This window comes from Callithrix jacchus, chromosome 12, assembly GCF_049354715.1.
Source record: "Callithrix jacchus isolate 240 chromosome 12, calJac240_pri, whole genome shotgun sequence".
NCBI classification, from domain to species: Eukaryota; Metazoa; Chordata; class Mammalia; order Primates; family Cebidae; genus Callithrix; species Callithrix jacchus.
In genome coordinates, this window is record NC_133513.1 from 31,769,976 (window position 1) to 31,797,637 (window position 27,662).

The 27,662-nt window shown below is 38.7% G+C and overlaps 1 protein-coding gene across 47 annotated transcripts in view; it reads left to right on the forward strand.

Moving 5' to 3' along the window:
- Positions 1-12,654, forward strand: part of ZNF37A (zinc finger protein 37A) — a 29,921-nt gene extending 17,267 nt beyond the window's left edge. For 34 of the 47 annotated variants that reach the window (XM_054242806.2, XM_035267521.3, XM_078345265.1 and 31 more), the window contains one exon: positions 107-4,012. In XM_054242806.2, coding sequence (XP_054098781.2) covers positions 107-112 — 6 coding nt within the window. In that variant the 3' untranslated portion in view covers positions 113-4,012. Of the gene's footprint in view, positions 1-106; positions 4,013-8,040 lie in introns of those variants that run through there. The other 13 variants (XM_078345268.1, XM_078345273.1, XM_078345275.1 and 10 more) reach the window with 2 other exon arrangements.
- The last annotated feature ends 15,008 nt before the right edge of the window (positions 12,655-27,662 follow it).

Here is a 27,662-nt window from a genome sequence, read left to right on the forward strand (position 1 = left end):
TGAAGAGATAATGACTGAAACTGAGCCATGCCTTCAAACCTAATGTTAACTTTATTTCTTTTATATGTCCTTGTCAACTAATCTTTCTTATCACTCTATATTTCAGAATTAATTAATGCCAGTAGAAACTATTCAAGAATGAAGGTCGATGAGTTTAACAAAGGTGGAAAATGTTTCTGTGATGAAAAGCGTAAAATTGTTCATTCTGTAGAGGAACCTTATGAATATAATAAAAATGGGAATGGCTTCTGGCTTAATGAAGACCTCGTTTGGCATCAGAAAATTAAAAATTGGGAGCAACCTTTTGAATACGATAAATGTGGGAAAGCTTTCCCTGAGAATTCACTCTTCCTTGTACATAGGAGAGCTTACACAGGACAGAAAACCTGCAAATATATTAAACATGGGAAAACCTGTGATATGTCATTTTTCATTACTCATCAGCAAACACATCCAAGAGAGAACCACAATGAATGTGGAGAAAATATCTGTGAGGAATCCATTCTCCTTGAACATCAGAGTGTTTACCCATTCAGTCAGAAGTTAAACCTCACTCCAATTCAGAGAACCCATTCAACTGACAATATTATTGAATATAATGAATGTGGAACTTTTTTCAGTGAAAAATTAGTCCTTCACGTACAACAGAGAACACATACAGGAGAAAAACCTTATGAATGTCATGAATGTGGAAAAACCTTCACTCAGAAGTCAGCCCACACAAGACATCAGAGAACACACACAGGAGGAAAATCCTATGAATGTCATGAATGTGGGAAAAACTTCTATAAGAATTCAGACCTCATTAAACACCAAAGAATTCACACAGGGGAGAAACCGTATGGATGTCATATGTGTGGGAAATCCTTCAGTGAAAAGTCAACCCTTACTCAACATCAGAGAACACACACAGGGGAGAAACCATATGAATGTCATGAATGTGGGAAAACCTTCTCATTTAAGTCAGTCCTTACTGTGCATCAGAAAACACACACAGGGGAGAAGCCCTATGAATGCTATGAATGTGGGAAAGCCTTTCTCAGAAAATCAGACCTCATTAAACATCAAAGAACTCACACAGGAGAAAAACCTTATGAATGCAATGAGTGTGGGAAATCATTCTCTGAGAAGTCAACTCTTACTAAACATCTAAGAACTCACACAGGTGAGAAACCTTATGAATGTGTTCAGTGTGGAAAATTTTTCTGCTACTACTCTGGTTTCACAGAACATCTTAGAAGACACACAGGGGAGAAACCTTTTGGATGTAATGAATGTGGGAAAACCTTTCGTCAGAAGTCAGCCCTAATTGTTCACCAGAGAACTCATAGAAGACAGAAACCCTATGGATGTAATGAATGTGGAAAATCATTCTGTGTGAAGTCAAAACTCATTGCACATCTTAGAACACACACAGGGGAGAAACCCTATGAATGTAATGTTTGTGGAAAATCATTCTATATTAAGTCAAAACTCACTGTACATCAGAGAACACACTTGGGGAGAAACCCTATAAATGTAGTTAAGTGAGGGAAGTTACTCTGGGTGAAGTCAGAACTTTGTAGAAAAGAGAACATAAAGGGTGAGAGAATTCTGTTAATATAATGCTAATGAAAACGCCTTTGCTCTGAAGTCAGTTCTCACAGTATAGAAGAGAACTTAAAGAGGGGAAAAAACAATATGAAGATATGGAATGTAGGAACACATTCCTTTGGAATTTGGACCATACATTATGTTGCAAAACTAAAAGTGGAAAAACTTATTGGGAAATGAATATAGGAAATATTTTGCCCAATGCCGCATCTCACTAAATATTAGAGAGTTCACACAGGGTAGAAACTTGCGTCAGCATCCCTAGATTAAGAAGGGATGCGTTTTCAGAATAATGCATCTGAGAAGACACACAGGGAGAAACCTTTTGGGTGTAATGAATGTGGGAAAACCTTTTGTGACAAGTTAGCCCTAACTTTCACCAGAGAACTCATATAAGACAGAAACCCTCTGGATGTGGTGAATATGGAAAATCATTCTGTGTAAAGTCAAGAGGCCAGAGAAAATGCACAAACTATAGGAAACTGTAGGAAAGCATTTACTATAAGGTTATATTTTATGGAGAATGTGTAATTTGTAGTAGGTTCTCAGTAAACATCAGATAGTAGGGAAGGTATTTTTATCTTTAAGTTAAAATCTAAATTTAATATAGACCAGAGATGTTGAATTTGCAGGATATCTAGCAATTTAACAAAATGTGGAAAAAAGGTTTTTATTGAGGAATAGCATTTTACTTTGTAAAAATCCAATTTAGTTATTGTCAAGACTGCTATTTTCTGAGATAGAGATTTGAAAACATGCCACTCTGGAGTCAATGGCTCTAAGTAGTTACTGCTTAGTTATATGCAAAATCAGGGAAGATTTTTAGCAAGGGGACCCAGCATCAGGAGTACACTTGTATGTCCAGGTAAAAAGAGAGAGTCCCTCAACCTGGGGACATAGGACAGGAGCCTCCTGGCAGGATTTTTCAATAATCCTGAGACAGACTAATTTCGGGTGACCCATCTCAGAATGGTGGATCAAAGGGGCAAGTCAATTTGCCATATATGCAACTTACGAGGATAGAGTGGGTCCAGATTTTTGGTGGTTTCTGCCCTAACATATGTCTAACACATAAGCCAGGACATTCTGCTGTGAGTGACTTCTTATACCCAACTCTATTTCTCTTCATACTGCAACACGTCTTTCATAGGTGATACAGGTATTTTTAAAATATATATAGATATAACTTAAATATGGAGCTTTCAAAAAGCACAAATAGGCTGGGCATGGTAGCTCACGCCTGTAATCCCAGTACTTTGGGAGGCTGAGGTGTGCAAATCACCTGAGGTCAGGAATTTGTGACCAGCCTGGCCAGCATGGTGACACCCTGTCCCTACTAAAAATACAAAAATTAGCCAGGTATGGTGGCACATGCCACAGTCCCAGCTACTAGAGAGGCTGAGGAGGGATGATCACTTGAACCTTGGAGCTAAAGGTTGCAGCAAGCTGAGATCTTGCTACTGCACTCACTCCAGCCTGAGCAATAGAGACTGTTTCAAAACAAAACAAAAAGCAAAAATAGATTTTGCTATTGGGTAAGGTATAGTTGCTGGCAGAAGAATGGACCCATTGAGAACAGCTCTATAGAAGCAAAGAGGACTAAAGTGGCAAAATTCTAGAGTGGTAAATCCCAGAAAGCACATGCACAGAATGCAGCTGTTTGCTCTAAGGGTCCTTTCTACTTCTGGCTATAGGGAAGAACCTGAATACCGAACTTGGTTCAGGAAGAGGGCCATAATCTAGGGGTTATGGGGGGGACCAGAAACCAGGAGAACAATCAAGACTGAATTGAAAAAAAAATTTATATATTAGGGGCTTCAAACACATACTTTTTCTCAAGAAATTTTTAGATGTCTCACACTGCATAGGGCAGGAACCTAAAAACCTATTTGAGAAGAAAACAAGTATGATTTTTGTTTTGTTTTGCATTTTGCAGTACAAAGGAGAAATGATTAGAATTTAGGAAGTGCTAGCAAGCTGGTCCTTTGGTGAATATGCCATCAATAAAAGCCCTGGAAACAAGGTCAAACCAGAGGCTGATTGTGCCTTGTCACAAATGCAAACAATACCTGAGTGAATATTAAAAAACTTGCTTAGAAAGGCCGGGTGCGGTGGCTCAAGCCTGTAATCCCAGCACTTTGGGAGGCCGAGGCGGGTGGATCACGAGGTCAAGAGATCGAGACCATCCTGGTCAATATGGTGAAACCCCGTCTCTACTAAAAATATAAAAATTAGCTGGGCATGGTGGCGTGTGCCTGTAATCCTAGCTACTCAGGAGGCTGAGGCAGGAGAACTGCCTGAACCCAGGAGGCAGAGGTTGCGGTGAGCCAAGATCACGCCATTGCACTCCAGCCTGGGTAACAAGAGCGAAATTCCATCTTAAACAAACAACAACAACAACAACAAAAAAAAAACAAAACTTGCTTAGAAAGAAACACTCTAGGAACAAATGGCTTCACTGCAGTTATTCCAAATATTTAAGAAATAAAGAATACCAAGCTTTTATAAACTTTTTTTGGAAGAAAAAAGATGGAACTTTTCCAATTCAGTTTTTAAGGCCAGTACAACCTTGGTACCAAATCTTAAAAAAAAAAAAAAAAAAAAAAAAAATATATATATATATATATATATATATATATATATATAGACCAAAGTCTGATTGATTTAGATGCAAAATCCTAAAATTAAAAAAAAAAACCTAGCCATATTCATAAAGTATATCATCACCAAGAGATGGCTATTAGGGCAATCAAAAGATGGTTTATTATTTAACCATTATTTAAGAAAACAATGTCGCCTTCCATTCTTTCTTTTCATTCCCGCTTTTGACTTTTCATGTGTCTGTCTTGCCTGCCTTCCCCACAGTGGAGGAGTTACACCTGCCTTAGGGGATGAGAGGAGTTGTGGTCATGTGCCTGCTGGCACCAAGACTGCTAAGGGTGAGGTGTGGAAGGGACAGATGGAGGAGACTGTTGAGAAATTGGTACCATTGAGCAAATAAATATGTTGAGGATGATGAGAGCAAGGTTTCTCTCTGTTAGAGAAGGTACTTATAAAAATAGAAATGAGGAGAGCTAGAAAACCTTGGAGTGTGGGACTGGAATAGAACTCACATCTTTTAAATATATAGGAACAAATAGAGAAATTATGTTTGCATACATGCATATATTTTGTGATTTTACTGAGAGGACCTAACTGCAGTGATACCTCAGTAACAATAAGCACATCAGCTGTCAAGTTATTAGTTCCTAAATATTATCCACAAAAAGGGGACCAGGGCTGATTCCTAGTCAGAGATTGAGAGAAATACAAGATGGACCTCAATTGCTTCATATATCTAACAGTAAGAAAATACTCTGGCTGGGCTTGTTGGCTCATGCATGTAATTCTAGCACATTAGAAGGTTGAGGTACGGGTTGCTTGAGCTCAGGAGTTTGAGACCAGCCTGGGCAACGTGGCAAACCTGTCTCTATAAAAAATACAAAAATTAGCCAGGTATAGTGGCATGCACCTGTAGTCCCAGGTACTCAGAAGGTGGAGAGGTGGGAGGATCACTTGAGCCTGGGAGACTGAGTCTGCATTGAGCTGTGATGGTGCCACTGTACTGGATCCAGCCTGGGTGACAGACTGAGAACCTGTCATGGGGGGTGGGGGGGAGACATCATTCAGCAGGCTAATGCATAAACTGTGGAGCATCTAGAAAACTTTAACATTCTTCAAAGAAATAGAAAATACAATCCTAATTGGAACCACAAAAGACCTAGGAATAGTCAGAGCTATCCTGAGCAAAAGGAATGAAACTGGAGGAATCATATTACCTGACTTTAAATTATTCTACAGAGCTGTAGTAACCAAAACAGCAAGTTACTAGCATAAAAACAAACACATAGGAACAGAATAGAAAACCTAGAAACAAATTCATATATCTATGGTAAACTCACTTTTGACAAAGGTGCCAAGAACATTCATTGGGGAAAAAATAGCATCTTTAACAAATGGTGCTGAGAAAACTGGATATCCATATACAGAAGAATGAAACAAGTTCAATCTAAGACCTCAAATTATGAAACTGCTAAAAGAAAACACTGGAGAAACTCTCCAGGGCATTGGAGTGGGCAAAGATTTCTTGTGTAATACCTAACAAACAGGCAGCCAAAGCATAAGTGGACAAATAGGATCGAATCAAGTTAAAAAGCTGCGCTGCAAAGGAAACAACAAAATGAAGAGACAACCCATAGAATGGGAGACAGTATTTGCAAAGTATCCATCTGTATTAGGCCATTCTTGCAGTACTATAAAGAAATAGCTGAGATGGTAATTTATAAAGAAGAAGATTAATTGGTTCATGGTTTTGCAGGCTGTACAGAAAGCATGGTGCTAACATCTGATCAGCTTGTAGGAAAGCCTCAGGAAGCTTCCAACCATGGTGGAAGGCAAAAGCGGACTGAATATCTCAGATGGTGGGAGCAAGGGCAGAGAGAGAGAGGGGGAGGGAAGTGCCACATACTTAAATAACTAGATTTTGTGAGTACTCAGATCTTGTGAAGGGTGCTTGAGGTCATGGACACCCCATTTACCCTGATGTGATTATTATACATTTCTTGCCTGTATCAAAATATCTCATGTACTCTATGAATATATACACCTACTTTATACCCACAAAAATTTAAAAATAAAGTTAATTTCAGTGTTTAAAGACTCACTATTAAAATAATAGCAGTTTTCTTCCAATGTGTCTATACATTTAATATTTCAAGAAAACTCCCAATATTTATTCTTAACACTGGAAAAAGTTTTCCAAAACATGTATGGCAGAAATATGGGCCTTGATGTGAGAACAGCATCAATTCATGAGGGATCCTCTCCCTCGACCAAAATACCTCCCACCAAGCCCCACCTTTAACGTTGAGGATTATATCTCAAGATGAGATTTGGGCAGACAAATATCCAAGCAATATCACCATCTGTTAAGGTGTTCACAACCAGAATATATAAGGAGCTCTAACAGTTCTATAGGAAAAAATATATAATAATCTGATTTAAAACTGGGCAAAAATCTGAATAGACATTTCTCAAAAGAAGGCATACAAATGGCAAACAGGCATATGAAAAGGTACTCAACATCATTGATCTATCAGAGAAATGCAAATCAAAACTACAGTGAGATATAATCTCACCCCAGTAAAAATGTCTTCTGTCCAAAAGACAGGTAATAACAAAAGCTCAAGAGGATGTGGAGAAAAGGGAACCTTCATGTACTGTGGAAATGTATATTAGTATAACTACTATAAAGAACAGTTTTGAGGTACCTCACAAACTAAAAATAGAGCTACCATACAATCCAGCAATTCCACTGCTAGGTATATACCCCAAAGGAAGGAAATCAGTATACTGAAGATATATGTGCACCCCCATGTTTACTGCAGCACTACTCACAATAGCCATGATTTGGAAGCAACCTAAGTATCCATCAGCCCATCAGCAGATGAATAGATAAAGAAAATATGGTACATATACACAATGGAGTACTATTCAGCCATAAAAAAGAATGGGATCCTGTCATTTGGAACAATATAGTTGGATCTAGAGATCATTAAGTGAAATAAGCCAGGCACAGCGACATCACATGTTCTGACTTATTTGTTGGAGTCAAAACAACTCAACCTATGAAGATAGTAGAAGGATGGTTACCAGAGACTGGGAAAGGTAGTGGGGGCATGGTGAGGGGGAAGTGGGGAAAGTTAATGGGTACAAAAAGTAGAATGACTAAGACCTAGTATTTGATAGCACAACAGGGTTACTATAATTGTCAATAACAATTGTACATTTTAAAATTATAATTGGATTGCTTGTAACACAAAGGATAAATGCTTGAGGTTATGGATACCCTGTTTACCCTGATATGATTATTACACATTGCATTCCTGTGTCAAAATATATTATGTACCCCATATATACACCTAGTATGTACTTACAAAAATTAAAAATAAAGTAAAATTAATTTCAGTGATTAGAAACACCATTATCAGTTTTCTTCAAATGTTTTTATGAAGTTAATACAATTTCAATAAAACTCCCAATATTTATTCTTTTTTTTCTTTTTTTGGAGACAGAGTCTCACCCTGTCTGTCACCCAGGCTGGAGTGCAGTGGCATGATCTTGGCTCACTGCAACCTCTGCCTCCTAGATTAAAGCGATTCTCCTACTTCGGCTTCCTAAGTAGCTGGGACTACACATACCACCACATCCAGCTAATTTTTTTGTATTTTTAGTAAAGACAGGGTTTCACCATGTTAGCCAGGATGGTTTCGGTCTCCTGACCTCATGATCTGCCCGCTTTGACCTCCCAAAGTGCTGGGATTACAGGTGTGAGCCGTGCCGGGCCCCAGTATTTATTCTTAGTACTAACAAACTCCTCTTCTTTCTCTCATTCCTGATTTCCCACAGGTGGTTACAATGAGATGCTAGACTGCTCATCTGACCACCTGCTGCCTGTTGATCATCATCCTTACTCCCCTTAAATCCTGTCTGTATAATCTCCTAACTTTCGTTGTGAGAGGGATAGATTTGATGGTTAGGCTGACAGCATCCACAACGAAGCCCTTCTTCCCTGACAATATTCGTCGTAGTGACTGGCTTTCTGTGTGGTGAGCAACCACACCTAGGCCAAACCTCTGGTGTTCAGCAACAATTCCTTTGCTCTACTTGATCAATGAGCTAATATCTTTGCCTTATAAAAACTTGTTTCACAGCCACTCAGGTCAGGGGATACTCAGTGAGGAAGAAACCATTAACAACTATGTTATCCATTTCTGCTTAGGGCTGCTATGATCGGGCAGTTCACTGTGAAAAGCCACCACAGCAACATGCAACAGCTCTCTCATCACAGTTTTCCTTCTCCATCAAGCAAAAATCTTAGCACACCTGTGAAGGCAACTATAGCCATAACTGCAGCCCATGCTGAAGCTTTTTGCTAATAACCAATGATCTACAAAGGAGGTGGAGTTGGCCCATTCCTCTGTGCATTGTATCTAAGCCATATAATTTGGGCCCTAGAAAAGAGTTCTCTACCTGACCATGAGCTCTCTACCTGCCAGACAGTCAAGTGGGGATTTCAGACCTTGGACCTGAAGGGACTTTCGGTATTCTCTAATAAAGATGCACACTATGTCTATATCTTTTTGTATTTTGAAGTGCAAAAAAGTAAACGTTTTTGCTGAAATATTCCAATTACCAAATAATTTTACATGATGGTATTGAATTGACCCCCAAATTGATCTAAGCTGAGGAACTGGGCAAGACTGATATGTTCACCTTTTGCTATGTTCATGGAATGGGAGCTATACCCAGTGGGATTTGTAGTTGTAGGGGTTTTATTGGCTTTTTTTGGACTAGTTTCAGGCGTTCAAGCCCTATAATTGTTTCAAAATCAATAACGTCCAGATTGAGACCCTCAGAATGTCTGCTGTTTTCATCTTTTCAATTATGCCAACCTCTTTCTTCACTGATAAAAACACCCAAATTGTATTTCTCTCTTTAATAATAATATATGAGTGTTAGAAATGAAAAATGGAAAACAAAGGGTGTATATAATGTGTGTGATACTTGGTTTTAAGTGAAACCAGAAATGTTCCAACTAACGATGTGCCTTCCTAATGTTACATAGCTCATTCAGGTGGTGCATCTCTCTAAGTGCACTGGTGGTATATGATGGGGAGTTGTAAGGGGCCAGCTTGTTAGTAGAATACCTGAGTTAGAGGCTCTCCCACTTCTTCCTACATCTTTCTCTGGTTCTCCAGCTCATTTCAGGACCCCTTTCCTTAGCCTCTCTAACACACCCAAGTCTGCATCTACTCTCAGGAGGATGCCATTGACACAGAGGTAAATACAGCCCAATTCATGGCTTCAACAGAATTTGGGCCAAAGTAAATATTTACAGAGGTGTAATAAGCTCAATATAACGCATGCCATAAAAGAGGTGTGGCTGTAGTGCCAAGGAAGCAGAAGGAAAGAACTGCATTTTCAGGTAGAAAAAGAACAAGAAAGTTACCTGAAAGAAAAGACAATTAAAGCAGATTTTGATACTTGGGTATAATTCTAGTGAACAGAGAAACACATGGACAGTTGAAACTGAGAGAAGTTGCTTACCTAATGGTTAGGGGATGTTTGGGGCTAATGTGAATCATGCAGTTTTGGTAATAAGTGCGGAAAAATGTAAGATCAATGTGCAGTCTAGAAATTTGTGGTTGAAAACAAACTACTGAAGAACAGGGAAAGATATCCACACTGAAGTATGGGATGTAATTGTGTTTTAGGAATTCATCAGAAGATTTTAATATGCATTGAGCAATAAGAGTCTAGGGGAGAGGAGGCCTGGTAGGAGATGTCAGCAGAGAAAGGGATTAATAGGAGGGAAGATGCAGAGACAGAGGGCCTAATAGGCTTAACTAATTAATTAATTCCTATTGGACCCTGGGGTTGTGGTGTTGAGCAAAAATAACATTACAATCAATGCAGTGGGAGGAATTAAGTAATTGCACACATCTGAGCATAATCACAGCAGAGATGCATACTCAATAGAAGCAATCTCAATCTAGGAAGATTTGAGCACTCAGTCCTAGTACTCACTAGGAGTGATTGAGAATATTATACTTTCTGTCCCAAATGATTCCTTGTTAAGAAATTTGGGCTTTGTCTTTTAGATAATGAGACACCACTGAAAATTTTGCATCAGGAACTAAAATTTTAAAAGTCATTTTCCCCCCATATTTCTTCTGATCATGTGGTCTTCTTTCTAAAGATGTACATTACATGATGTATACGATGATATTTGAAAGCTAAGTCGGAGACTAAGCGCATGTTTATTATATATATAAATTGTGTGTTGCAGGGTTTGGTGTACAGACCCCTACCTTCCACACTTAAGTAGGCCCTGGTATCTGTTGTTCCCTTCTTTGTGTCCATGTGTACTCAATGTTTAGCTTTCACTGATGAGTGAGAACATGAGGCATTTGGTTTTCTGTTTCTGTATTAAAAAACTGTAACTTGGCTACTGTGCCTATGGAGTAGCCAGTCTTTATTCCTTTACTTTCTCGATAAACTTGCTTTCACTTAAAAAGAAAAAACTATAACTTTAAAACATGTTTGTATGCATCTCGTAAAACTGTCATTAGAGAGTTCACCTATTAGGAGGTTTATAATTTTCTACTATATTTAGGTACAATTTAAGTACTTGCCTACAAATGTATTGCCCAAAACCCCTTATCCCAACTAACATATGTTTGTTTTGGGTTTTGTTTCTAAAAAATCGATATTCTTACTTGTTCCATCCTGATTTCATAATTTGGGGTGATTTACTTTAGTAAAATACACATAAATGATATCATTTAATCTATTTGTAAGTGTACAATTCAATGGCATCAAATACATTCACAATGCTATATAACCATCAATACTATCTGTACCTAAAACTATTTCACTTTCCCAAAAAAACTTGATCTACTCAACCACAATTTTTCCTTCTCTCCTCTCAGTCCCTGGTCACTTTTTTTTTTTTTTTGGAGACAGTCTCCCTCTGTCACCAGCCTGGAGTGCAGTGGTGTGATCTCAGCTCACTGCAACCTCCACCTCCCAGGTTCAAACGATTCTCCTGCCCCCGCCCCCCCCAGTAGCTGGGACTACAGGCACGTGCCACCATACCCAGCTAATTTTTGTATTTTTAGTAGAGACGAGATTTCACCATGTTGGCCAGGATGATCTTGATCTCTTGACCTCGTGATCCACCCGCCTTGGCCTCCCAAAGTGTTGGGATTACAGGTGTGAGCCACTGCGCCTGGCTGGTCACTTCTATTTACTTTTTGTCTTTGTGGATTTGCCTATTCCAGGTACAGCATATAAGGGGAATCATAAGATATGTGTCCTTCTGTGTCTAGATTATTTCACTAAGCATAACATTTTCATGGTCCATCCATGTTTAGCATATATTAAAAAAATAATTTTTATGGTTGGATAATGTTCCTTTGCATGTTCATACCATGATTTGTTTATCCATTCATTTGTTCATGAGCACATGGGTGATTTGTACCTTTTGGCTATTGTGAATGATGTGTCTATGTACAGTAATGTACATATGTCCATTAAGATCTCTATTTTCAGGTTTTTGAAGGTATACCTTAAAGCAGAATTGGTGGGTTACATGGCACTCTTATGTTTTAAATTCTGAGAAAATGCCACATTCTTTTCTTTTCCCTCTCCATCCCCTCATCCTTCCTTTTTTTCTTTTTGAGACAGAGTCTTGCTCTGTCACCCAGGCTGGAGCGCAGTGGCACAATCTCAGCTCACTGCAATCTCCACCTCCGGGGTTCAAGTAATTATCCTGCCTCAGCACCCCAGGTAGCTGGGATTACAGGGGTGCACCACCATGCCCAGCTAAGTTTTTTTTTTTTTTTTTTTTTAGTACAGATTGAGTTTCACCACATTGGCTAGGCTGGTCTTGAATTCCCGTCCTCAAGTGATCCACCCATCTTGGCCTCCCAAAGTGCTGGGATTACAGGTGTGAGACATTGTGCCCAGACCACCACACTACTTTCAACACAGCTGTACCATTTTACATTCCCACAGACAATGCGCAAGTGTTCCGATTTCACCACTTTCTTGTCACCTCATGTTATTTACCATTTTTTGTTAGCATACACATCTTACTAAGTAGAAAGGGGTGTCTAATTATGACTGATATTTGAACTTCTGTAATGACTAATAATGTTAAGCGTCTTTTCAAGTGTTTGTCATTTGTGTATATTCTTTGAGTAACATCAAAGAATTTTCAAATCCTTTGCTCGTTTTTAATTGGGTTATCTCTGTGGTGGTGTTATTGGTGTTCTTTATATATTTTAGATATCACTATCCTGTCAGACATATGATTGGCCATTATTTTATCATATTGAGTAGGTTGTCTCTTTGCTTTCTTGATAGCATTATTTGATGCCAAAAAGTTCTTAAGTTTTCTGAGGCCTCCCTAGCCACATGGAACTGTGAGTCAATTAAACCTCTTTTCTTCATAAATTACCCAGTGTCTGGTATTTCCTTAATAGCAATTTGAGAATAGACTAATATACCATTTTTTTCTTTAATAAAAAGGGCAAGGTAAAAGTAAATACATGGACAATTATAAAAAATAATTTTGTTTTCTGATTTTGGTTTGTAATATAACTTTCTATTTTCTATATAATTTAAAAGATGAATATGTAAAAATAATCAGTAATCTATATTATTCAACACACAATGAATAAAGATGCAGCCTGTGGCATTAATAACAGAAAGTACGATGAAACTGTAGAGTAACAGTTTTTGTATGTTATTTAAGTGGTATCAATTCAAATTATATTGTTATAACTTTAGGATACAAGATGTAATCCCTATAGTAACTACCGAGTAGCTATCTAAAGAACATACCCATAAATAAATGAGATAAGAATCAAAACTTTCACTACAAAAAATTATTTTAAAAGGCAGTAATGAAGGAAATAAGGAACAAAGCCCTGTAACACATATCAAAAACAAGGAACAAAGTGGCAAAAGTAAGGCTGTGTTGCCAGTAATTACTTTAAATATGAATAGAGTAACATTTCCAATCAAAAAACATTGATAGACAGAATTAATGTTTTAAAAACATGATACAACAATATTAATACAAAATCTTAAGGAGACTTGCTGTATGTCTATAGACAAAAGTAACTTTAAAGAAAAGGATAGTAAAATTTATTACATATAAGTAGTAAGCAAAATAAATCTGAGTGGCTATAATAATATTAAAACAAAATAAACTTTAAATCTTAAAAAAGTTTGAATGAGATAAAGCAGACTACATCGCTCAGTCAATAGAGTAATAAAAATTATAAATATTTATGCATCTATTGACAAACCCTCAAATATATGATGTACAATTGAAACACTATTTCATGATAGACTCTCAGAAAACTAGGAATTTAATTCCTCCACCTGACAAAGGGTATTTATTAAATACCAATGGCTAACATCATACTTAATGGTGAAAGACTAAAAAGATTTCCCCCTAAGAACAAGGCAAGGATATTCCTTTTTACTGCTGCTTTTTAACCTTCTACAGGAGGTTCTAGCCAAAGCTATTAGATAAGAAAAATAAAAACATTGAAAATAGAAAGCAGTAAAGATATCTCTATTTGCAGAGGACATGAACCTGTATGTAGACTATCCCAAAGAATCCAAAGAAAACCAGAGCTAAAAAACAAATTCAGCAAAATTACAGCTACAATAGGAGCAATTTTGTTTCCTATACCACTGATGGAAAATCTGAAAAAAGAAGTGACTCCATTTAAATAGCACCTAAAAAGAATTAAATACTTTGCAATAAATGTGTTTAAAGTTAAAGACTTATATGCTAAGAATTATAAACTGCTGCTCAAAGAAATTAAAGAAGAAATGAATAAGTGCATAGACATCCCTATTTGTGTATAGGAAGACTTAACACTGTTAAACTACCCAAAGAGAGCACAAAATTCAGTGTAATTCCTCTTAACATTTCAGTAATACTTTTAACTGAAAAGGAAAAGCTAATTTTCAAATTATTATAAAATTACATGACTGGGTGTGGTGGCACACACCTGTAATCCCAGCACTTTGGGAGACCTGGGCAGGTGGATCATCTGAGGTCAGGAGTTCAAGACCAACCTGGCCAACATGGCAAAACCCTATCTTTACCTAAAAGTACAAAAATTAGCCAGGCATGGTGGCAGGCACCTGTAATCCCAGCTACTCAGGAGGCTGAGGCAGGACCATCACTTGAATCTGGGAGGCAGAGGTTGCAGTAAGCCAAGATCATGCCACTGCACTCCAGCCTGGGTGACAAGAGCAAGACTGTTTAAAAGAAAAAAAAAATTACAGGGGGCACCAAATCGCCAAAACAATCTTCAGAAAGATGAATACATTTAGGGTACTCTACTTCCTGACTTTGAAACCTATCACAAAGCTACAGTAATTAAAATATTGTAGTACTAATAGATTAATGTAATGGAGATCCCAGAAGTAAACCCCAAATGTTGATATTCACTTGGGGTGACTTGCAAGATATTAACTATTAGGAAAAGTTATAGATTGTAATCTCGAACCTTTTGTAAGGCCAAAAGGTTTTATTGGGGCTTGCTGATGGCAGCCCCCTCATTAACATAGGAAAGAGACAATCAAAGGCCTTACCCCACATCCCTTTGTCTCCACTCTGTTTACCCACGTTAATTTTGTGCTGGGTGGCCCTCTCCAGGGAAGATCAAATGGAAATTACCTGTTAATAGTATTTACTCTGGGCACCAGAACCTGAAGCCCTTATCAGTTGTAAAACTATTCTCTTAACCATGTTAATTATCCCACCAGTGTGTTAACTTAGAACCTCTGTTGTAACATCTATGGATTAAAAGTGTGGATGGATAGAGGGTCTTGGTCGATTGGTTGCATTTCGCCCTCTGAAAGCAGCCAAAGGCCATCCCTAGCCCACTTTTATCACTGTAATGGTGTGAGAGTGCATTCATTTATCCGTCCTTGAGTCAGGGTCTGCAGGCCAGACTTCCACAGATGGTGGTCAACATCTCACTCAAATATATGGTAAATTGTTTTTGACAAAGATGCTGAGGCCATTCAATGGAAAAATATAGTCTTCAAAAAACAGTGCTGGGAAAATGGGAGATCTGCTTGCAAAACAATAAACTTGAACCCTTGCTTTACAACATAGACAACAATTAACACAAAATAGATTTTTATCTAAAGGCAAGACCTACAACTATAAAGCTCTCAGAAGAAAGCATTGGAAAAAATCCTCATGACAGCAGATTTGTGGACATAAAAACACAGACAAGAGAATGAAAAACTTGTTCAGTTGGACTTGATCAGAAAACTTAAAATCACGGCAGAAGGCACCTCTTCACAGTAGCAGGAGAGAATGAGAGCCAGTAGGGGAAATGCTAGATGCTTATAAAACCATCAGGTCTTGTGAGAAATCACTCTCACAAGAACAGCATGGGGAAACTGCCTCCATGATTCAATTACCTCTCGCCAGTCCCTTTTTTATGCCTTTTTTCTTTGTGGTTTTGTTTTTATTGATTGAACTTTGAACCTTATAATGTAGAAACTCTGGAAATCGAATTCTCCCTCTTCCTCCAGGGCTTGTTGGTTTTTAAAAAAATGTTTTACGTTGTCCCTGTTTTGGCGATCAGCCTGAGGTAAAAACTTAAGGTCTTATTCAGGTCATTCCTAGGTGTTTGTCTTTCCCTGGGCAGGTACATTGGCTTTCTAAATTCCCTCACATGTGCAATTACTTTTCAGTTTCCAAAAACAGGTGTATCCTTTTTGAATCCCTTGGCGGCTACTTCAGCTTATGGAGGTTGGAAAACTGGTGACCAGCCTACACACCCACACCACAGTTATCAGAGATGTATTCCATAATTAGAACACAGAGCCCTGATATTTGGAAGGCCAGGTCTTTATTGCCCACCCTGGCTCCAGCAAGACCCTTCATCCTTGAATGTGAGTTATGGACCCCAATGCTGCATGACATGAGACTGTCGTTGGCGGATGGTCGTTGAAACTCTGCTAGTGGCTTAAATAAAACAAAACTTACCATAATGTACTAGCCAAGCTATCCCCTGGAAGTTGCAAGTGTTCAAATAAACTACAGAGCTTCAAAATAGTCCCCTCAGCCAATATTTTTCAATACAATTGTTGTGCAAATGGAGAGATAGATTTTTGGTACTTTGTACTTTGCCATTTTTCTTGACTTTATTCCCCTAAGGATCACTTTTAATAGTAAAGCATAGTTACTCTTTGAAGCATATTACTTGTCCCGTATTGGAAGTCCTAATTTGCTCCTTTTTTATTATTTTTAAAATGTGTATGACCCATGAAACTGGCATTCTAAAATAAATAACTCTTTGTAATCCAGACATTTTGATTAATCAGAAAATTATATTACACTAACATCCTAGTCAATCAAGTATCTATGCAGCACCGTGGGCCCACTTTGCAGAGTGACTATAATTGCCTTGCTTTGCCGTTAGTGATTGCTTTAGAGTGTGAAATTATTATAAGTGTATGAAGCCTCTTGTAGAGAGAACTTCACCTATGCTTGTGGCATTCACTATTGGAGAAATGAGTGCCTTCTGGGGACAGTCAGCTCAACTGACTTCAAATTTTTGCAGTGTGACACCACAGAAAGCAATCTATACTTAAAGTAAGTATAGATTTCAGTGTGAAAAACTATAAATTTACCTTTTATTGCTGTGTTTGGTGATATAAATGCAGCTAAAAACATGAGTTAACAAAGTAGGATTTAGAAAGAAAATGTCATAGACCACCTGAGCTACATACTTCATGGAATGTCTTTTTGTAAAAAAGCCTCTAGAAAATCGGAAAACTTATGAAAGAAGCTTTATATATGTAGATGCATATAAATATGTTTAAAACTTATACTGGATTAAGATTAGAATACTTAATGGGGTCTAAAATGACAAATGGGGACATAAGAATGTAAACAAGGACTGTCAGTGCTTAATTTACTAGCAGCATGTGCTCACCAGGAACTAACTGTCTAAAAGCCAATCTCCTGAGAACAAACAGCATTGAGTCTGAAATTCAAATTTCCCAGAATGGAAAGGGATGAGCCCTAGAATTTTAGAGTCTTGTAATTAAATTTTCAAAGTTCAGTTATACCACAGCCCAGCTACTTAACTCTTATTATAAGTCTTCTCATTGGGTCTGCTTAACCCAACTAAGGAATCAGGGAGTCAGACTAAGTATCTTTCGTAAAGACACCTCTAGTTTCAGACATTTTGAATATCCAACTCAAAGTTCTGTCCCTGCAGGTGTTCTTTTTTTTATAGCATCCTTTTAGAGCTGTAGCCTATCTGCAGAGGAAGGGCTACAGACAGGCTTGGAGTACATGAGTTCATTACAAATATCATGTTTTATAAATTGATGCCAGTGTTCTTGACCTGTCTTGTGAACAATCAGGACCTTACTTCCTGTGTCACTCTCTCCCCTTTGCATTTTAAACTTTCAGCTAATCTTAAAGGTTTCCACTGAGTTCTGAAAACAGACTTTCAGAATATGCATTCTCTTACTTCCTTTCCTCTAGTTATTTCTGTTCATTATTGTCCTTCTTACGTGGTTTTTTATTCTGATTAAAAGGCAACTAAAATAGTCTTGATTATTGATCAGTATGTTGAATCTCTAACTGTATTTCTTCAATGGTTAGACATTTTTTTCAGTTAATACTTCTAGCCAGAATGAGTTTTAAAATGTGCATATTTAGTTTATTATTTTTCTTTCTTCAAGCCTCTGAAAATATTCATGGTGTCTCAAAATTAATAATTTGTCATATTTATCATATTTATTTATAATGTATCAAATCTAGTACCATAAGTAGTCCCAGGAATTTGGTTCCTATTTTGGAGTTATACTTGAATTTCAATTTTTCTTTCTTTTTTTTTTTGAGATGTAGTCTCACTCTATTGCCAGGATGGAGTGCAGCGGCCCAATCTTGGCTCACTGCAACCTCTGCCTTCTGGCTTCAAGCGATTCCAAGTAGCTGGGACTACAGGCACACACCACCGCACCCAGCTAATGTTTGTGTTTTTAGTAGAGATAGGGTTACGCCGTATTGGCATGGATGGTCTCAATCTCTTGACCTTGTGATCCACCTGCCTCAGCCTCCCAAAGTGCTGGGATTACAGGCGTGAGCCACCACACCCAACTGAATTTCAGTTTCTTTATAAACCCCAGTTCATTTTTCTCTCCTCTGGGACATATATTCATAATCATCTTAGCATTATTTTAGTTCTTATGGATGAGGTAACTGTAGTTTGATGTTTACTCTCCACTCTTTTTCACCTGCCAATGGTGGCCAGAGCTGTGTGGTCCTGTAAGTTTGCTGTACCGTTGATTAAAAAATCTTGTATTTTATAATGATTGCTATGGCTGTACTGGATCATAGATCCATTACTCTATGGATTTGTCAAAAACTACCAAATGCTCCACCATAAACACTGATCTTTATTTTTTGCTTATTAAAACAAGCAATCAACCAGGATGTTAATGGATTCTGAGAGGAAAAAGAAATTGACCAAAGTAACTTTGGAAAATGGTATTTTGACTGGATACTCTAAGGCTAACACAAACTGAGCTGTAGGTAAACACTGTATCTAGCTGGTAATTTTATCATAGGGACAAAAATTAATTCTGACATTACTTTTCATTTACACTAGACTAGAGAATATGAGTAAGTTGTAGAGAATGTGAACTAGATTCCTCACTGTTGCAAAAGGAAGTTATAAGTAAGAAAGGGTAAAAGACTAGAAAAAACTCTGTGGTGCTGGATTAGAGTTGAAGATACCAATATATACACAGATAAGATATGCAGATGAGGTAGACTGAAGGAGAGATGTAGGTACATAGATAGATAGATAGATAAAAAGGGAGAGAGATTGATAGATAATGTATATACATGGGTTAGGACACACTATTCCTAGTTTTGTCTGCTAAGAGGCACTTGCATTTCATAAGCAATGAACATAAATCTTGGTTCTTAAATAACATTCTCCAATATAAGGATTCAGATCTCTGGAGCAATGGTTGCTTCCAGGACTGGAAGAGCGAAACCATAAGATGATCCTGCAGCAACCTGATGCACCAGCATGCAAGAAAATGCTCGAACACAAGGGTAGGTCACGTGTCTTAATCCAACGTAAAATAAAGAGAAGTGAGTCCATACTATGTAAATAAACTGTTAATTAAATGAATGAGAAGGAAGAGACTAATGTTTCCCATGGAAGAATTTCAAATAATTTATGTAGAAAAAGTGAGGGTAAAGGAAAATCACCATTAGAACACTACAGTGATAGTTGCTGTTGGCAAGATCCCATTTTAGTGGGTGAAACTTGAGGAGGAGACAGAATCTTTGCAAAGCCTGCAAGTATCTTTAACTGAATATTTACTGATTACCATGGTTGTTTTAGCATACATTCACAAACTTATTGTTATTTCTGCTTTAAGGAGGCGGACTTTAGTTTTCCTCTCCTTAAGTGTGGGCTTGATTTAATGACTCAATTTTAACATATAGAGGGTAGAAGGGAAAAATAATAATCTCGCAGAGGAAAAACCTGGCAGACACAAGCCAAACCGAGTGATCACGGTTCACCTTATCCCCATAGGATGTGATGAAAAAACCACCTCACCTCTGCTACATTTTTCCCTCAAATCCATAATTCTAGTCTAGTCAAAGCAACATAAACCAGGGAAACTCCATGCATATCCGACTGGTTTTCAGCAAAGTGTCAAGGCATGAAAAACAGGAAAGACTGAGACACTGTCACAAAGTCAAAGACATTAAGGAATCATGATGACCAAACACAGCACAGTACCCTATATCGGATCCCAGAACCAATAATAATAATAATAATAGAAAAGTGGCAAAATCCAAAGTCTAGTTATAGTATTATACCAATGTTAATTTTTTAGTATTTTTAAATATATTGTAGTTACATAAGACGTTAACCTTAGGGGAAGTTAAAGGCACATTGAGACCATCCATACTATCTCTGGAATTCTTCTTGAAATCTAAAATTATTTCAAAATAAAAAAAATTTTTAATAAAGCAGGAAAGAAGTTAAAGCAGGCCAGGCATGGTGGCTCACCCCTCTAATCCCAGCAGTTTGGGAGCCGAAGGTGGGCAAATCACTTGAGCCCAGGAGTTTGAGACCAGCCTGGCCAACATACTGAAACCCTGTGTTTACTGAAAATACGAAAATTAGCAGGGCACAGTGGTGGGCACCTGCAATCCCAGCTACTCAGGAGGCTGAGGCAGGAGAATTGCTTGAATCTAGGAGGCAGAGTTTGCAGTGAGCCGAGATCATGTCACAGCACTCCAGCCTGGATGACAGAAAAATGAAAGCATCAAAATGGAAAGCAGGGGAGCAGGGCTCTATTTTGTCTTAGTAGGGAGGTCTGACGAGTTCTGGCACCATTGTCATATGTTTATAGCAGAGCAGTGTCTAGGGAACAGCCTCAGGATAAAGTAGACAGCAGATAAGGGAACTGAGGCCAAACCCCAGGAATAGGAAAAATATATATTTATACAGAGAGAAATACCAGTATAAACAAACTTCTACTGCTCTGATGATAAATAAATGTAAGATGATTGACAGGGTACTAATTCATATCTACCCTTACTATCAGAAAATATAAACACTATTAAAACAAAATGTTTACATAGATCAAAGCTTATATTGTGAAATCAGAGCTTCTCATTGTTCTCCAGGTGGGGATGTGGACAACATTGGTGGATCCCAGTAGACTCAAGCTTGCTTAGGTACAGCCGATCATCTGGGAACCCTAATCATGGCCCTCTGAGTCAATAAATGACAAGATTGGTCTGGCTGGTTCTGCCTTCAAGAACAGAGATTTCATTTTAGCTCAGAAAAGGTAATATTTATGCCATTTTTAAATGTATGGATTTCTCAAGATCCTCTATCTGTGACTTCAGGTGTCACATTTTAGGCACATCACTTGTTGTAGCCCACTGGTGTCCACATTCTGCCATGTTATGATATGGAAGATCCTCACCTCCATGTAGGCCCATTTTGTCCTTCTCACTTTACAACATACTTTACATGCATGGAGAACTATATCAGACTATGGGGTAATTTTTGCTTCAATCATCAAACACAGTTTAGAAAACTCGAGAAGGCTAGCCTATCATATTTATCCATGTTTTATAATGTCTACTTTTTTCTTCATTCCTGATGTTATAAGTTCCCTTCTTTTATCATTTTATTTCCAAATTGAGAACTTCCTGGCCGGGTGTGGTGGCTTATGCCTATAGTCCCAGAACTTTGGTGGATCACATGAGGTCAGAAGTTTCAGGCCAAGGCAGGTGGATCACGTGAGGTCAGGAGTACATGACCAGTCTGGCCAACATGGCGAAACCCTGTATCTACTAAAAATACAAAATCTAGCTAGGTGTGTGGCAGGCACTTGTAATCCCAGCTACTTGGGAGGCTGAGGCAGGAGAACTGCTTGAACCAGGAAGGTGGAGGTTGCAGTGAGCTGAGATCATGCCACTGCCCTCAGCCTGGGCGACAAGAGTGAAACTCTGTTTCAAAGAAAAAAAGAAACTCCTTTAGCCATATCTTTAAGAAGGTTGTTGCCTTCCTCCCTGAGTCCCAGGTCCCCTTGGCAGCCTGCAGTGTGGATCTGGGATACACAGGGTGGGCATGGGCTGTAGGAGGTCTTGAAAGTCTGGCAGGGGGGTCTGCACTTAACCTAAGAGATAACGAACCAGCACTTCTGAAACCAGACAGAGTTGTATGGAAGCCACATTTCAAGGTGATTTTCTATATTTATGAGGATTAATCTTTTGGATAATTTGGAAGACCTGGTAGACTCCCTGGAAAGATATAGTAATAATTTCCATAAATATTTAAGGGCTAAACAAGGTGAGGCTGATGGGACTGGGAAGAAGCAGCTGCATGTTACATATTGAGATCATCTAAAGACAAGAAATTGATGTTGTATATAAGGTTGATTTTGAAGAGTAAGGAGACATATCTGGTCCCCAATCTCATTTCTGGAAAGAATTGCACTAGACTCAACCCACCCTAATTACCTTTTTGCTCCTGATTATGAAGTCTATGAAAAGAAACCCATAGGTCATTTTTCAGAAAATGAAGACATGATGTTAGTAGCAAAATCTCACTGTGCATTGAGTGAACATTTATGAACTGTCAGGAGGGAGGCCTTCATTGCTCTGTTGTCAAGAATGGGAGACACTAAGAGCTCAGCCAGGACTTTGACTTAAGCTCCGTGTGAAGAAACTTGGCCTATGCTCCCTGGACATGCAGTTCACCATTTGGAGAGTGTGGCCAGTTTGCCTGATGGGAGGAATCTCATGAACTGCATGGCAGGAGCCACCCCTTGCAGCAAGAAGTCCACAAACAGAACTTTTCCCTGACAACAGTGAGGTCAACTGGGGCCTGGAGCTGCCCAACACTGTCTGCATGCTCCAGGGATGGGAGTTTTAGTGCCCTGGAGGGAGCCTCTACCTGTGACTGCTTTAGGGCTGCTGTGAGAACCATGGTCCACTTGGTGCCTGTTAGTGGAGATGTGGGAATGAGGAGACATCACTGAGCTGCAGAGGTCAACAGGGATGTGGAAATGTCTTTTATTGCAATTAAGTTTTCTAGTCATCAAACCTCTTTGAGGTATAGAATCAACTTTGAAATTCTGCAAGTGTTTTGATCATAGTATTCAGGGATTTATTTTTTAACTGAGATTTACATTGCTATGTATTTGCAGTAATATTTTTGTTAAAAGTTGTATTGCAATGTATTTAGCCAGAACGCAGTGTCTGTGAGAAAGAAAATATACTAAAACTTCTTACTACCTTTTATGATATAAAGTTTAAAATTAAATAATGTAACCAGTGACTTTCCTGTTTTTTAAAAAAATCACATAATCAAAAAAAATAAATGTATTGTCTGTATATATTTGTTTTAATCAGTATATACTCATCCATGGGTATATTAATTTCTTTCACAGTCAAATACAATTATAAAATATATATATTGGAATAATGTGACCCACAGATTCATGATGCACTATAGTATGAATTAATTCTTTTTTATTATAGTCATCGAATGCTGTGTCAACTTCTCAATGAGGGGTCAAGCCCTGAAGGACCTAATGAAGCCATATGGGTTTAGAGTCCAGCGGAGCCCACATGGGTGGTGCTCCTGGACATCTGAATGTCTGCTGATATAATTTCTGAAATATTTCTATCCCATCAGTTACCTATGTCTGCTTGGGTGAAGTTGAAAAAATTCAATAATCTCATCATAGAATAACATCTTGAATTCTTTAACATTCCCAGCAGTGAACCCAATGCTGCATACAAGACTCAAGAATCAGAGGTAAGAAGCTAGCCAGAAGTCATCCAGATTCTGTAACATATGTAGTGCTGGGTCAGGTCAGTTCAGCTCTAAAATAATACTTTTTCTAAAATGATGGATTTATATAGAAATTTTCCAAATGGGAGGTGTGGGATATGGAGAATTGGCAGTATTGAAAATTAAAAACAAAATCAGAAATGCAAATCCCTTCTTACTCCTTTACACCCAGGGCAGTTTTGAGAGGCGTGGCTGCTAAACATGCGGGAGAAAAATTCAACAGCCTTACTGACATTCACACACTCCTCATTTTCCCAAACAAAACAAACAACAATAAAAGCAGATCCAGGCCCGGTGGCTCATGCCTGTAATCCCAGCACTTTGAGAGGCTGAGACGGGTGATCACCTGAGGTCAAGAGTTCAAGACCAGCCTGGCCAACAAGGTGAAACCTGATCTCTACTAAAAATTTAAAATAAAATTAGCTAGGTGTGGTGGCACACACCTGTATTTCCAGCTACCCAAAAGGCTGAGGCAGGAGAATCTCTTGAACCCAGCAGACAGAGATTACAGTGAGCTGAGATCACACCGCTGCATTCCAGCATGGGCGACAGTGAGACTGTCTCAAAAACAAAACAAAACAAAAACCCAGCATATCCAGGGGAAACAAGGATTAGAATGCCACAAATTCTACAGAAGCTATAGAAATAGTTGTGATTCACACTGCCTATTTATGACTATTGTAATAAAATCAGTCACTAATACAATTTGAAATTTAGGAAGGAAACAGATTGTCTTGTTAGGGTTTCTAGCTCACTGTACCTATAAAAAGAGCCTGGGAGTGCTCTGAGAGTAATTTGAATTCCACATGTGTCTTTTCTCTTAAATATTTTTTTCTCACCAGGCACTTTATACTTTAAATTTTTTGCAGGAAATTTCTAACAATGGACCTGTTGTTATTCTTTCACATTATCCTACATTTTTCACATTGTCTCTACATTCTCACTAGGGATCTTTTCTATCAAATGAATGGAGTATAAAGAGACTTCTGGAGTACTAGATCAGGTTTTTAAATTATTCAGTCAGGAATCATTTTCACCTTTTGGTTCATGGGTCACTGCACAGTGGAAAACAATGGATATGCCTGTACAGTTCATATCTGCTGGGAGCTCAGTTACTGTGGCTGATTTACTGTGGAATAAACTAATTCCAGAACTGTTCCTTAAGAAAACAGATTCCAGATTGGAAACTATCATTCTCAGCAAACTGACACAAGAACAGAAAACCAAACATTGCATGTTCTCATTCATAGGTGGGTGTCGAACAATGAGAATACATGGGCACAGGGAGCAGTATGTCACACACTGGGGTATGTTGGTGGATGGGAGTTTAGGGGAGGGTCAGAAGTGGGTGGGGAGGTTGGAAAGGGATAACACTGGGAGAAATGCCCGATGTAGGTGACAGGGGGATAGAGACAGCAAACCACCATGGCATGTGTGTACCTATGCAACAATCCTGCAAGATCAGCACATGTACCCCAGAACTTAAAATACAATTAAAAAAAAAGAGAGAGAAAGGACTGGCTGAGTGAGAATATATCTACATAACTGTCTTTACTCAAGAGGAGACTAGAAAATAGACTGTGAGCTGGACGAGCGGTGGCTCATGCCTGTAATGCCAGCACTCTGGGAGGCTGAGGTGGGCAGATCATCTGAGGTCAGGAGCTCAAGACCAGCCTGGCCAACATGGCGAAAGCCTGTCTCTACTAAAAATACAAACGTTAGTTGGGCATGGTGGTGGGTGCCTGTAATCCCGGCTGCTTAGGAAGCTGAGGCAGATGAATGGCTTGAACTCAGGACGTGGAGGTTGCAGTGAGTTGAGATTGCACCATTGCACTCCAGCCTGGTTGACAGAGTGAGACTTCATCAAAAAAGAAAAAAAGACTATGAGATACTTTTTTTCCCATTGAAATCACTGCCTCTTAACCTGGCATAATTTGAACAATCCAAGCATGGAGAAGCCAGAGCTAGGCACATTTCCCTAAGACTTAACAACAGGTGTTTTAATAGTTTGTGAGGATATTGATAAACAGCTGGATTAGACTTCGGGATAAATTAATTAAGCCCTCATATTTTATTGGTGAAAAGACAGGTCCCGAGAGACAATAAAAGATACTTGATTTTTACTGTAGAGTTGATCCTGGGACAATGTGGGCCTGAACTGTGCAAGTCCACTTACAGAGGATTTTTTAAAGTAAATGCAGTAGGTCCATATAGGTAGTTTCCACATTTGAAACCAAACATTGGAGGAAAATAAAGTATTGGCCAGGTGCCAGGTCTGCATGCCCAAAGGGTGGCTTTTCCCACCCACAGGCTCCACAAGGCTGACTTCAGGACCTGGGCATGCATGGATTTGGGTGTCCAAAGTGGGTCCTGGAACCAATCTCTGGCTACTAAGGGATGGCTGTGTTTGAACCGTGACTTGGGTTTGGAGAGATTAATGACAACAGTGACTAAGCTTGGAAAGGGTTTCTATGGTGGAACTGCAGACTGTATTGGACAACCTCTGAATGTGTGTATTATGACTCATAGGAGCCTGTTGTGTTAGCCCATAAGGAGAGTAATTACTCGTTGACACTTGCTCATCCTCTACAGCTCAGTCAAGTGAATGTTCAGGTTAGTAAACAAATCTAAATTATTATTTGATTGGGGTTAGCAGGATGCAAATAATAAGATTTACTTAGAGTATCCTAAAAATTCCCCCCGTTTTATTTAGTTTTGTAGAATTATGTCTGCTTTCCAATTTTGCAACATTTCCTTGCACTTTAAAACATTCTTCCCTGATGCCGCAATGAGTCTTTTACAATCCATCTCTGATACAAGAAAAAGGATATTTCAATGAAAAACAGACTTGATTTTGTACATAAGCTAAAACCAAACAAAACAAACCCAGAAGCACACCTGCTCTGCTCATTCCCTTGTGCCCAAGAGAAAAAAAGAAAATAAAGACCCTCTCAAGGAAACTGATGCCTTAGCAAATCTCTTACTCATCATTTGGAAATTTGTCACCAGCAAACTGAGGGCAAAACCCCTCTTCTTTCAGCTGCTTGTAGATAATTCACATCTTTGTCAAAAGACTCTTTCAAAAAATGTGAAAAATTGATTTTGATGAGTAAAGGAAATACAAGTCATGAGGAATGGAGAAGAAAATGCACATAGATAATTTGTCTTGTCATATTTTATGTCCATATATTGAGGGTATCGAGGAAATGCATGCCTGGTGACAAATAAAGACAGTTTATCTTGAAGGCATGAAATTGGGACTTGGAACTGCAGCCCCCAGCTCAGATTTTCTTATGTTATTAACCATCTGGAAAGATAGGCACATTGGCATCCATGGTTAACCTACATGGTTAACCTACAGAGGTTAACCTAAACCTCTCTTGCATACGGATGAGCAAACTGAGACCTAGAAAAATGAACTGGCCCAAATTTCCAGAGGTAGGTAACTTTGTCACATGAGTGGGTGAATAGTCTCAAAGATTAGTGAAGTCTATAAGACTGTGGGAGAGTCATGAATTAAGTTGTGCAAACTGTCCAATCCCCTCCCAGTTTGTGCATGAAAAATGTCAGTGGGTACAGAGCCAAATGAAGGGAGTTGGGAACACACACGAGAGCTGGTGTGGCCATTGAGATGCCTGAGCATTTCCCAGAGGAGTTTTTATTTTTAGAAGGAAATATCTGCAGCATCTTATCCAATGCTCTGCCTAGGATATCAGATGCTCTGATTACACTAGGCTCTGCCTGTGATCCTACATTAGGAAAAACCAAGAGAGATGTAGCCACTGTGCTTGTATTTTACCTAGAGGGAGGCTCACAGCCCCATCCAAACAACCGCCACATGCCACAGTTGATCCCAGACACTGACGGGAATGTCTTAACTAGCTGCAGCCCAAGGTATGGTTCTAACTCATAGAGGCTCCTCTGAGAAATCTGAAGGGCTTCATTAGGGCCATCAATAGCGTTGCTTGCCTTGCCATATTTCTGGGACTTTGGAATTTTGTTAATGGTTGTAATATTTTTTTTTTTGATGGAGTCTTGCTCTGTCACCCA